Source organism: Monopterus albus, unplaced genomic scaffold (genome assembly GCF_001952655.1).
Source record: "Monopterus albus unplaced genomic scaffold, M_albus_1.0 scaffold365.1, whole genome shotgun sequence".
Classification (NCBI taxonomy): Eukaryota; Metazoa; Chordata; class Actinopteri; order Synbranchiformes; family Synbranchidae; genus Monopterus; species Monopterus albus.
This window is the reverse complement of record NW_018128245.1, coordinates 253497-264667: the sequence shown is the minus strand read 5'-3', so window position 1 is coordinate 264667 and position 11171 is coordinate 253497. Positions and strand designations below refer to the sequence as shown.

The following is an 11171-nucleotide window of genomic DNA, read 5'->3' as shown; positions in this document are numbered from 1 at the left end:
GAGAGAGGGAAGTCTGGGCATCTTTGCTTAGACTGCTGCCCCCGTGACCCGGTTCCGGATAAGCGGAGGAAAATGGATGGATGGATGGATGGATGGAAGACAAGAAAAAGGGCCATCGTTGCCTGAATAAGCAAAGTAGCCCTGAGAAGTCACACAACACGATTGATAAATATATAATCTAGGCACACATGTGTGAGGGTGTTTTTATAAATTATGGCCGTGGGCTGCTTTCGTTTTGTTTGTGGACTTAGGCGCCTATTATACTGCATGTGTATTTGGTATCAGTAATTGTCAACAACTGAGCTATGACTCCGTACTAGCCAGTGTTCTCGGTACGGTGATGTAGGGTAGCAGTTAAACCAATGCGAATTGTGGATGTGCACCACTGAACCATCAATGACAGGAAATGGATGCGATAACATTTCTCTCTATTCTGCAACGTGACTGAAGCTGAAAGAATTGTTCCATTGGCAACTAAATAAATCAAGGCCTCTTGTTTGGATTTTCTATGACTGACCCAATAACAATGTCAGTGAGGACTCATGAGACCCAAAACCTGCTCCACATATAGTAATTTTCTCAACAAAATTATAAAGAGTAGTTTGTGGGTAAAGAATATAGCACCTGCAAGTGCAGACAGGGAAGGGAAGTCGTAGTATGAGGTTTCATCCAGCTGGAACAGTGGAGTGCCCATAGCCTGACACAGTCTCTCCACCATGCCCTGGATACGGGTTATGTTGTTGTTGGAGGTGCAAATCAAGGAGAACAGGCATTCAGTGGGATCCTGGCGCAACATTCGCACACCTGGGGAAAGACCAAACCATATGTTTAAAGACACATCTCATAAAACAAATACTGACTCAGTCATTACTTACGATGTAATGATACATGATATCATACATGCACTGACCTGTGAATATGTCTGCAATGGACTTGAAGTGGGGGTCTGCTGCTCCCCAGGCCATATACAGATCCACCAGCTTCACATTCAGCTGGAAGTAATCTCTCAGCATCTTGTCTTCCTCCTCAGTGTCCAGCACTGATGTCACGGCTACTGGCTCCTCATCTTCCTTCTTCAGAGGCCCTTCAAATTTCTTCTCTGACTCGTTTTCCTCTTGAAGAGAGATACCAGCTTTCCTCTTCTCGTCTCTTCCCTCCTTCCGCATGTCTTGCTTTTTATAAACGTAATACCACAGGGTGTCATCTGTCTGGGTCAGAGTCCACACTCGCCCTCCAATCACTCCAGTCCAGTGGCCTTCTGCAGTTTCTCTCCAGCTGTGGGATGAGATATGTAACGTTAACGTTAATGCAAAATGCACGAAATGATCGAACCTAAACTGTGCCCAGTTGTTGAATATATTGTTGAAAGGCTATATGCGAGTGTAAATAACCTACCGGAAAGATTGTCCACAGGCAAGAGTGAGATCTAGACGTAGCTCTGAGTTTGCACAGGCCAGAGATCTCCACAGTTTTGCACCCGATGAAAGCACCGCATGTTTGGCCATAACTATTTGGATGCTAATAATTTAACGTTTAGGGGTTAAAACAAGCTTATCCTGAGCTGCCGCGGTGTTCCTGTATTATAAAACTCACAGTAGAGAGATATGTGGTATAAAACAAACCCTACACATTCGTGTAAAGTGGCTTTACGGGGAGCTACAACTCATTGTACAGGTCCGCTGATACAGGTTTGCAGAAACTAGTGCAGGTAGCTATCGCTGAGTTACTTCAGCTAGTTTCGATGATGGACAACAAAGACCTCACACTGTTTCAAATCTCCGCATATTTCAGAAGAAATATTTGTAAAACTGTTATATTTCTGTAGTTGTAATTGAATATGCTATGATATAAGTAACAAATAATTATGGTCCCATTTTATGTTAGTAAGTATATATCCCAAATTACTGACATATCAATCTGATGCAACATTACCCAGATTCCGGTAGCCCCTCCGTCACTGATGTCAACACAGCCGCTGATTGGTTCCCTTGCTCGTAGTGGGCGGTAACTTTAAACAAGCTTATTCACGATCGGTCAATACCGTCCTGCCCATCATGTCCTATTGGTTGATATTTTTGCACATCATTTCTTTGACGCGTAGAGGAAGTTGCCCTTCTTTCTCATCCGCTTCGAGAAAATAGTAGTGTGAGGTGACGGCGTGCGCCTCCTATCTAGTCGGTGAATACGGTGAAAAATGGCGGATACGTTGACACTCTTTACTACCATTGGACTCAGTGAGCTGAAAGCGAAAGAAACGCTGAAAAATGAAGCGCTGAGTTCTGCACTGAAGGACGCAATTACACAGGTATTAAACAGCGTGTGTGGGGAAGCTCAACTGTAAATGTCCGTGAACTGCAAAGGCAGCTGTGAAATATTACTGACAGTAACTCATGTAGCTCGCAAGTTGTATCTACCTCGCGTTTCTCTCAGAGTGATATCATCTACATCTGAGTAGCTCACTGTCTTTGAACATTTTTCATAACTTTGAGCAGTTGTTCCTTTGAGCAGGGGTGGATTACAAACCAACTGCCCAGGGGCCCCAGACCCTCAGGGTCCCTGAGAGCCCCAAGGTCACGACATATTTTTTGGTACTTCATATTTGATTAATCAGTTTAATAAGTTTGTTAGAAATTTGTACCACCCAACATACAATATCAGTTGTCTTAAGATGAAGTAAAATAGCATAGGAGGACAGGTTTAGTAAAAGTGTGTGATACATGCAGCAGGCTTGAAGCCTCTTTCCTGGTGTTAGTATGAGCAAGCTAACATGAGAGCATAGTAGAGGTTTGACTGGTTTGTTGGAAATAATACTAATGGTGTTGCTTATTGTGGTGCTCTGAAGATTTATGACAGCATGGCCTGACACCCCCTTCTTTGGGGCTGAATAATGAGTAAACACCATTTAACTTGTATACTGAGCTTCCATATGAGTGCTCTCCCATTGTTTGGCACATTTAATTGTGTATTATTAACAGTTCATTAGCTCCTGATGCACACACATTTTGAAGGAGAAAACAATTGATTCTTGTCTTTTCTCATTGGTTTTAATAGGTCCAGCGTGTTCATGGGGTATCAGGAGTGGACAAAGGCATGGGTACACTGCTGTATAGTATGGTATCTCGCCTTAAAGACACCAAACGCCTGGCTTTCCTTTCAGACAGTATAGCTCAGCACAAAATCTGCACAGAGCTCCAACTGACAGGTAATTTTCTGACCTGACCCGATGTGGCAACCTGACTAATGATAGCAATGGTCGGTGGTGGAACGTAACTAAGTATATTTACTCAGGTGCTGTACTTGAGCACAAGTTTGAGGTACTTGTTTTACAGACTGATCCCTAAAACAAGAAGGCAATTTTTACATTGCATTCACACACCCACCACTACTCTCACACAAAATATGGCACCTTCCATATCCAAATTTACCCAGGACTGGGGTTTAAATGAATTATTTGAACATATCAATTTGAATTTGGTGTTGAGAATTCTCATGTGATGATCTGAAACAAATCTTTACATAAATTGCCATAAAACTAACAAATGCCCTGACAGCACACCTAATGCAATTTCTGAAGGAGGCTGAGGGAAATGCATGGTGTTGACATTTAGAAGCAGTGAGAGCACTCAATAAAGCACAATGAGTATGTGCCAACCTGTTTAGATGAATGAGATAGTTTGCGGATAAGAATGACCTGAATTTTGGCTTTATTTTTTTTCCTTTGCAGCTGCTTTGGACTTTGTGAAGAGTCATCCTCAGGATCCCATCAACCAGAATGAGTTTGAAGAAGCATGTGGAGTGGGCATAGTCATAACACCGGAGCAGATTGAAGATGCAGTAAGTGAATGAGCCGAAAAAAGAAGTATTTCCTTTTATAAGCTGTACTGGCCATGGTGTGTTCTGTGACAGTGGGTTGTTATGCAGGTGGAGTTGGTGATCAAGAAGCACAAGGAGCAGCTGTTAAAGGAAAGATACCGCTTCAACATGGGGCTGCTAATGGGTATAATCTCACACCTAATTAGTAAAATATTTTTGAAACGATTACAACCTAGTAGACAGACAGAAGGTCTCACTGAGCTCTCGTGGCTGTTGCAGGAGAAGCACGCTCTGCCCTAAAATGGGCTGATGGCAAGGTCATCAAAAATGAAGTGGACATGCAGGTGTGTTGGAAAAAGAGAATGTGTTTGTCATTGTGACTGAATATTTGGAATTTGTTGTCTGGTTGTTCCCACTGTATACTCTTAACTCTGGCTTTCGTCTTAAAGGTCCTACACCTCTTAGGACCAAAGACCGAGGCTGACCTGGAGAAGAAACCTAAGGTAATGCATCTCAGATTATTTAAAGGAATAGTTTGAAATGTTGGGAAATTAGCTGTTTTTCGGCACACTATTAAGAAATAGTCTGGAATGTAACTCCCTGTAAAAGCTCAACTTGTGGTTTTTAACACTTCAGTTGTGGATTAAACAAACAATGCATAGCATGTTAATAAGTGAACTTTACAGGTGCTGGTAGATGGATTTTGGTACGGCTGTTAGCCGTAGTTTCATATTTACTGGACGACATACATGAGAGTGGTATCAATCTTCTCATCTAAATCTCGATTAAGCATGTTCCCCAAAATGTCACATTATTCCTGTAATCATTACACTCTGAATGTCTATAATCTTATCACCTTGCAGCCCCAGAAAGCTAAAGTTGCAGAGAATGAGGTGAAGAAAGAGGATGTGGCTGTGAATGGTAAGCAGGCAAAGGGGACAGCAGATGAACGAGTTGAACTGTTTGTGTCAGGTGTTATGTTTGTTTTTAAGTGTATGCGTGTGTTGGTTGTTTAGGAGAGCTGATGTCCGGGGAGGGAAAATCGCTAATAGAACAGCTCAGAGGAGAGGCACTGAAGTTTCACAAACCAGGTCAGAAAGAACCACCTAAACAGTGACCTCTTTGCTTGTTACTCTTTCTCCATGCTCACCCAGTTTAAAGGGGTTACTTATTGAGTGTGTTTGGCTTTTGTCCTTGTTTCCCATAATACAGGAGAGAATTATAATACTGAGGGTTACGTGGTCACACCAAACACAATGTCCTTGCTTAAAAAGCACCTGGAGACCACTGGTGGACAGGTACACACTTTTTTCTGTGACTAGAGCTAAACTGGTTAGTTGATTAATTGAATGGTCAATCAATAATTCATCAACTGTACTGCTAATAGGGATGGCATTTCAAGCTAAAATGCTATCTGATATTCGCTGGGCAGTATTTGACAATTATTTGAGTATCACTGCCACCACACCTCTAGCCATATTGCTGAGAGTCCCGCTCTGTGTTGGCTAGCTCCATATTTTTACTATTTTCTGACATTTTACTCACCAAACAATCGTTTCATCTTGAAATAAACTGATAGTGAAAAGTTATAGTTGCAGCCCCGTCATGCTTTTTGGGGAAGAAATGTGTTAACTTGAAAATGATTATTTTTACTGATTCTTCTTCTTCTCCCCATTTATGAACTCCTTTAGATACGCACTCGTTTTCCTCCCGAGCCCAACGGTATCCTTCACATCGGCCATGCCAAAGCTATTAACTTCAATTTTGGTTATGCAAAGGTATGAGTCCTTTTCTCGTCTTTTACCATGACATAAGCTGTTTTTCTCCTCTTTAGTGCAGGTGTTTTTGTTAAAATTTCTCTTCCTGTAGGCAAACAATGGAATTTGCTTCTTGAGGTATGATGACACAAACCCTGAGAAAGAGGAGGAAAAATATTTCACTGCCATCAAGGATATGGTGGAGTGGCTTGGTAAGTTTTATTTACACTTTAGTGATCTGATGACAGATATGTCAGATACATTCTACATTCCTAAAGATAGTTTCTTATCAGCGTTACTGTAATACACAGGCTACAAACCCTATGCTGTCACACACGCATCAGACAACTTTCAGAAACTCTATGAACTTGCAGTGGATCTTATTCGCAGGTGAGTCGAGGAGCCACGTGTACGTGTTGGTAAGTGTGCACAAGCCGTTAAATAATATGTATTTTTTTTTTTCTTTGACTTTCTTCAGGGGCCATGCGTACGTGTGCCACCAGAAGGGGGAGGAACTGAAGGGCCATAACGCCCCTCCATCACCGTGGAGAGACCGACCTATCGAAGAGTCCTTAGTGTTGTTTGAGAGGATGAAGAAGGGCCTGTTTGCTGAGGGAGAGGCTACACTCAGGATGAAGATGGTCATGGAGGATGGGAAGATGGACCCTGTGGCGTACCGAATCAAATACACGCCGCATCACCGAACAGGAGATGAATGGTATGAAACCCTGAACCACTGTTCTTTATTCACCCACATAATTTAATTTAAACGCGTCTTTCTCACAACAAGCTGTGCTTCAGCCATACTTGTCTTTTATTTTTCTCTGCAGGTGCATCTATCCCACTTATGACTACACCCACTGTCTGTGTGACTCTATTGAAAACATCACACACTCACTGTGTACCAAAGAGTTTCAGTCCAGGTATACCTGACGTGTTTCATCTGTATTAGCTCAGTAGCATTTCACCTTCGTTTGAGGCCTACAGTATGATAGCATTGTTAGTGATAACTTTGTTGTTTGCTTCTTTTTACTTGTAATGTTCCCTCAGGCGTTCATCTTATTACTGGCTGTGTAACGCTCTGGATGTGTACTGCCCTGTCCAGTGGGAATATGGACGCTTAAACCTCACCTATACTGTTGTGTCGAAGAGGAAAATCATCAAACTGGTAGAGACCGGCACTGTCAGGTACAGTAGCTTTTTTTTTTTTTTATAATAGTCTTCAGTCTGTTATTTAATTTTAATTCTTATTACATTACAAAACACTTGTCTTGTAATGAAATAACTTGCCCCCTGAGACAAACAAAGTATTTTGAATTTAATTTAAATTATACTGGAGTGTAAAGCTACTGAATGGATGAAAAGCATTTGTTTAGCACCTCAAAAAAAATTGGGGATATCCATTTAATGCATTAAAGATGAGCATTTGTGCTTCTTCTGTCTGTATCAGTACTGGCACTACAGTACACTACAGTACTGTAGTGTACACCAGTTTGATCACAAGTTCTCGTGCTGTTTTCATGCTGCATAGGTAACTGTAGAAGATGCAAGAAGTTGATACTTGAAAGTAAAAACAAAGTGTCTTGGTAAGGCGCTGGGCCACCACGTGCCATTGATTCTACAAGTCTCTGAGCTCTACTGGAGGGATAAACACCATTCTTCCAAACATTATTCCCTCATTTGTTGTGTTCTGATGGTGGTGGTGGAGATGCTGTCTAACATGTCGCTCCAACCTCTCCCATAGATCTGGTGACTGCGAAGGCATAGCAAATGAATCGTATCATTTTCATACTCAACCATTCAGTGACCCCTTGTGCCCTGTTGATGGGGGCACTGAGACCCCTCAGTTATTCAAGTTTTTTTCTTTAAATCTCTCACCTGACTATCTTTTCTCACTGCAGAGACTGGGACGATCCTCGTCTCTTCACTTTAACTGCGCTTAGAAGAAGAGGTTTTCCACCTGAGGCAATTAACAACTTTTGTGGACGGGTATGAAAAGTGAATGAGAGGCTGAAAGAGCAGATGGTGCAACTAGTAAGTAAATGTAAGAGATTGTGACTAATACTGGTTACATTCTGTTGGCAGGTCGGAGTCACAGTGTCCCAGACGACAACGGAGCCCCACCTACTGGAGTCCTGTGTTAGAGATGTGCTTAATGACACTGCACCTCGAGCCATGGCTGTGCTGGAACCACTCAAAGTCACCATAACTAACCTTCCTGAAGACTCATGGGTTTGTACACAGAAATATAACATCAAACCGCTTCCTGAGGACTTGTTGATTTCTGTGTTTACTGTCTATGTGGTATTTTAACACCATGGGCGCTGAGTGCTGTCGTTGTCTTCTCACTCAGTCAGATGTAAGAGTACCAGACTTTCCTGCCGACGAGACCAAAGGCAGCCACACGGTTCCATTTACAAACATGATCTTCATTGAACAGAGTGACTTCAGAGAGGTTAGAGAGAAATAAACCCTCACAGTAGAAGTAACAGAGCTGCTTTGTGTAGTTTTTTTGGATTGCATACATGATGATGTACTCCTTTTTTTGTTTGCAGGTGATGGAGAAGGGCTACAAGCGTCTGACCCCAGAACAGCCTGTAGGCCTGAGGCATGCTGGGTGTGTCATCTCTCTCCAGAAGGTCATCAAGGTAAGATTCAAAGTGGTTCCACCTAGTAGCTCTTTAAACCATGGTGAAAATATGCATATACATTTTTCCAAGCTCTTATCCTGTGTCCTTGTGTTAATTGTTCAGCCCTCTCTTAGTGTAGGTCACATGTCAGTTTTGAGCATATTTATATGAAAATCTGTCTTCACCCTCTCCCAATAAAATATTACACTATTTTTAGAATGAAGTGTGTGTTTGGATTTAAAACAGAATTTAACAAAACAGATGAGGGATGTCTGGGTGAAGACCAACCTCTACAACTCTGATTTAGCTTTTTTCCTCTGAACTGCGCCCACATTTGAGCAGTTTAATCAGATCTGACGAATATGACTTACATGCTTCTCATAACTACAGTATACCCTACTTGCATGTTCCATTTTACTCAGAAATATGTCACATTATGGAAGACAAAGACATTCTAACTGCTGTTTGATATCACCCCTGTGACTTTAAGTTACATGTATAGGTTTTTCTGGATCTATGTTAAAATGTGTTATCTCAGTTTAGGCTACACTCATAGCAGTGTTTGCTTCCCCAATTTGTTTTGTCATGTGACACAAAACACATAATTTTGAATCACCTGGTGGATCTGTGATAATTAAAACCACACTGAAAATCAGCAAAGTTTGTCTTTAAGTCCAGTCTGTGAGATGAAAAGTCTGTGGAGATTCTCATTCATTCAGGTCATGGTACACCTGAAGTGCTACAGTTGGAAACTGGACCAGCTTGTTCAAGCAAGTCCAGCTGCCAACATTAGCACTTCAGATATGAGATAAAGTTATAAAATAAAAACTCAGAATTTTGGCCTATTAATAGTTTTTATCATTACTAACTTTTCTTATTTATTTTCTCTTGCTGGCTGGAACGGGCTTTCATACTTCCACGTGTCCTCCTAGTATGCTACTTTATGTACAGTTGTTCACACAAACATCCTGCTTTTCTTCCACTCTGTCTCTCAGGATGCTCAGGGTAAAGTGGTGGAATTAGAAGTGACCTGTTGCAGATCTGAGAAAGCAGAGAAACCAAAGGCCTTCATCCACTGGGTCAGCCAGCCGCTTGTGTGTGAAGTGCGCCTCTACGAGAGACTGTAAGTCACACACAACCACCGTCATTCACAACTAAATTTCCCCTTGTCGAGAACTCACTTGACTAAAACCTGTCACGGTAGATTTCTGCACAAGCATCCAGAGGATCCGTCTGAGGTGCCCAATGGTTTCCTGAGTGACATTAACCCTGTGAGTTCCTCTGCACTCATGAAGCAGAAAGCCTGTTTGGATTAACTGCACTGTGTGATTCTTTAATGCATTTCTTCTTTTTGTGATTTCAGAATTCCCTTCAGGTGATCAGCGGTGCCTTAGTGGATACCTCAGTCAGAGGAGCAAAGGTTTTTGACCGATTCCAGTTCGAGAGAGTTGGCTTCTTCTCCCTGGACCCTGACAGCACCACAGACAAGGTATAGTCAGATGAAACATCTTTGAAACAGTATAGTTTAATATTACAAATACTGATGAAAGCTTCTGTTTTAGTTCATTTGAGAAAGTATTTGTCACATTTTGGCACCTTCTTATTATGAGCATGAACTGGAACTAATCTTTCTGTCATGACAGCTCATCTTCAATAGAACAGTCACCCTCAAAGAAGACCCGGGGAAGATCTGATGGGCTGAGTTGAAGCCGCACTTCTGTTTCTCAAGAGCCCACAAATAAACGTCCACATTCTTTGTATCACTTAATGCTTATATCAGCAAAGGCACAGTGTGCTTAGGCTGAGACTGACTAAAATCAGATATTGTAACAATGTTCATATTTTTAAGCTTCTGTTAATCTGTCTCACTGCAACTGGACAATGTATTTCTTTTTCCTTGGCTGTCAGCTGTATACTTCATAAGAGAATTATGGACTACAAATTAACGTTTGTACCTCTTTTACCAATTTCAAGCTTGGCCAGCGTCAGAGTCCTGTAGGTTTTTTTTTTTTTTTCTGTATCTGCTATAACAATATTCGCATAGTGTTTTCTCTTTGTTGATTATATGCAACTTTGATTATTATTCAACAAGGACCTCACATAGTTAAATTTTATATTGTCTCTAAGCTGGTGTTACACAGAGAAGATGCTTTCAGATTCCATAAATGACTTTCATACAAAGATGGTGGGACAGTGCCAAACTGTGTTTTATTTAAGATGGGTGCGAACACGGGAATAAATAATACTATTAAAAACTTCAGTGCTTCTGTGTCGGTGAGGATACACTGGTATATTTTTAAGTCAATATCCACTATTCTCCTACAAATGATATTTTATAACCAGAATCAAATATTTAATACAGTATATGTATTATGATTAGTGGTGCTTTCACAAAATATTAAATTAGGGGTGGGTGACGTAGAAAGAAATTCTTGATAAAATGATATAGTGTTATGTTATGTATTTGCAAAACTGTTCAAATAATTGTTTAATCTGTTTGACCTTTGGAAAGACTTGACCTGTGCCCATGAAATGCTTTGTGCAGAGAGACTCAGAACAACAGGAAGTCGTGCAGATACATACTGAGATGACTAAACTGTCTGCACGAGAATAGTGTGTGGGTGTAAGGTCTGATTGTCTTGGCTTCAGATTATCAACATATGAAATTCTAGGATTGACATTATAATCTGCATTAGCAAATATATCTACATGTTTATTTTCGTATCATATGCATTATAATAGTATCAGATGCCTTATAATCTACTTTTGTTTTAACCAGTTCACTTGGCTTTAAGAATATAGGAGACATGTGTAAGGCTGTAAGAGTAGACAGGAAACCACATACAGGAAGTAGACCACGGTTGCATAGCAGCGCTGGCGCTCTTCCTAAATCTGCAGACAACAACTAACCGTTTATGTAGACATATGTAGGAGTGTAATGTCTAGGTCAAAAGGTCAGGATGTTGTACTT

At 41.1% G+C, this 11171-nt stretch overlaps 2 protein-coding genes across 2 annotated transcripts in view; one reads left to right on the top strand and one right to left on the bottom strand.

Annotated features, from left to right (window-relative positions):
• The window catches only part of ogg1 (8-oxoguanine DNA glycosylase), a 4097-nt gene extending 2181 nt beyond the window's left edge, over nucleotides 1-1916 (bottom strand). The window contains exons 1-3 of the mRNA XM_020585434.1: nucleotides 1396-1916; nucleotides 911-1275; nucleotides 625-804 (exon numbers count right to left, since the gene is read on the bottom strand). Coding sequence (XP_020441090.1) covers nucleotides 625-804; nucleotides 911-1275; nucleotides 1396-1505 — 655 coding nt within the window. The 5' untranslated portion in view covers nucleotides 1506-1916. The remainder of the gene's footprint in view (nucleotides 1-624; nucleotides 805-910; nucleotides 1276-1395) is intronic.
• Nucleotides 1917-2085: 169 nt separating this feature from the next.
• Nucleotides 2086-10540, top strand: qars1 (glutaminyl-tRNA synthetase 1). Its single transcript, XM_020585433.1, has 23 exons — nucleotides 2086-2305; nucleotides 3052-3202; nucleotides 3725-3834; nucleotides 3922-3997; nucleotides 4093-4157; nucleotides 4263-4316; nucleotides 4677-4734; nucleotides 4830-4904; nucleotides 5026-5111; nucleotides 5505-5591; nucleotides 5683-5782; nucleotides 5882-5960; nucleotides 6049-6288; nucleotides 6401-6493; nucleotides 6621-6758; nucleotides 7472-7559; nucleotides 7656-7802; nucleotides 7924-8025; nucleotides 8126-8218; nucleotides 9196-9323; nucleotides 9405-9471; nucleotides 9564-9689; nucleotides 9844-10540. The coding sequence occupies exons 1-23, from the start codon at nucleotides 2195-2197 to the stop codon at nucleotides 9892-9894; spliced, it is 2325 nt and encodes a 774-aa protein (XP_020441089.1). The 5' UTR covers nucleotides 2086-2194; the 3' UTR covers nucleotides 9895-10540.
• Nucleotides 10541-11171: the final 631 nt, after the last annotated feature.

Bases quoted from the DNA above. Each gene is read 5' to 3' on its own strand.
- qars1 (XM_020585433.1), top strand. From the start codon at position 2,195: ATGGCGGATACGTTGACACTCTTTACTACCATTGGACTCAGTGAGCTG. The intron at 5,112-5,504 runs GTACACACTTTT...GAACTCCTTTAG, and splicing joins TGGAGACCACTGGTGGACAG to ATACGCACTCGTTTTCCTCC. The intron at 8,026-8,125 runs GTTAGAGAGAAA...TTTTGTTTGCAG, and splicing joins AACAGAGTGACTTCAGAGAG to GTGATGGAGAAGGGCTACAA.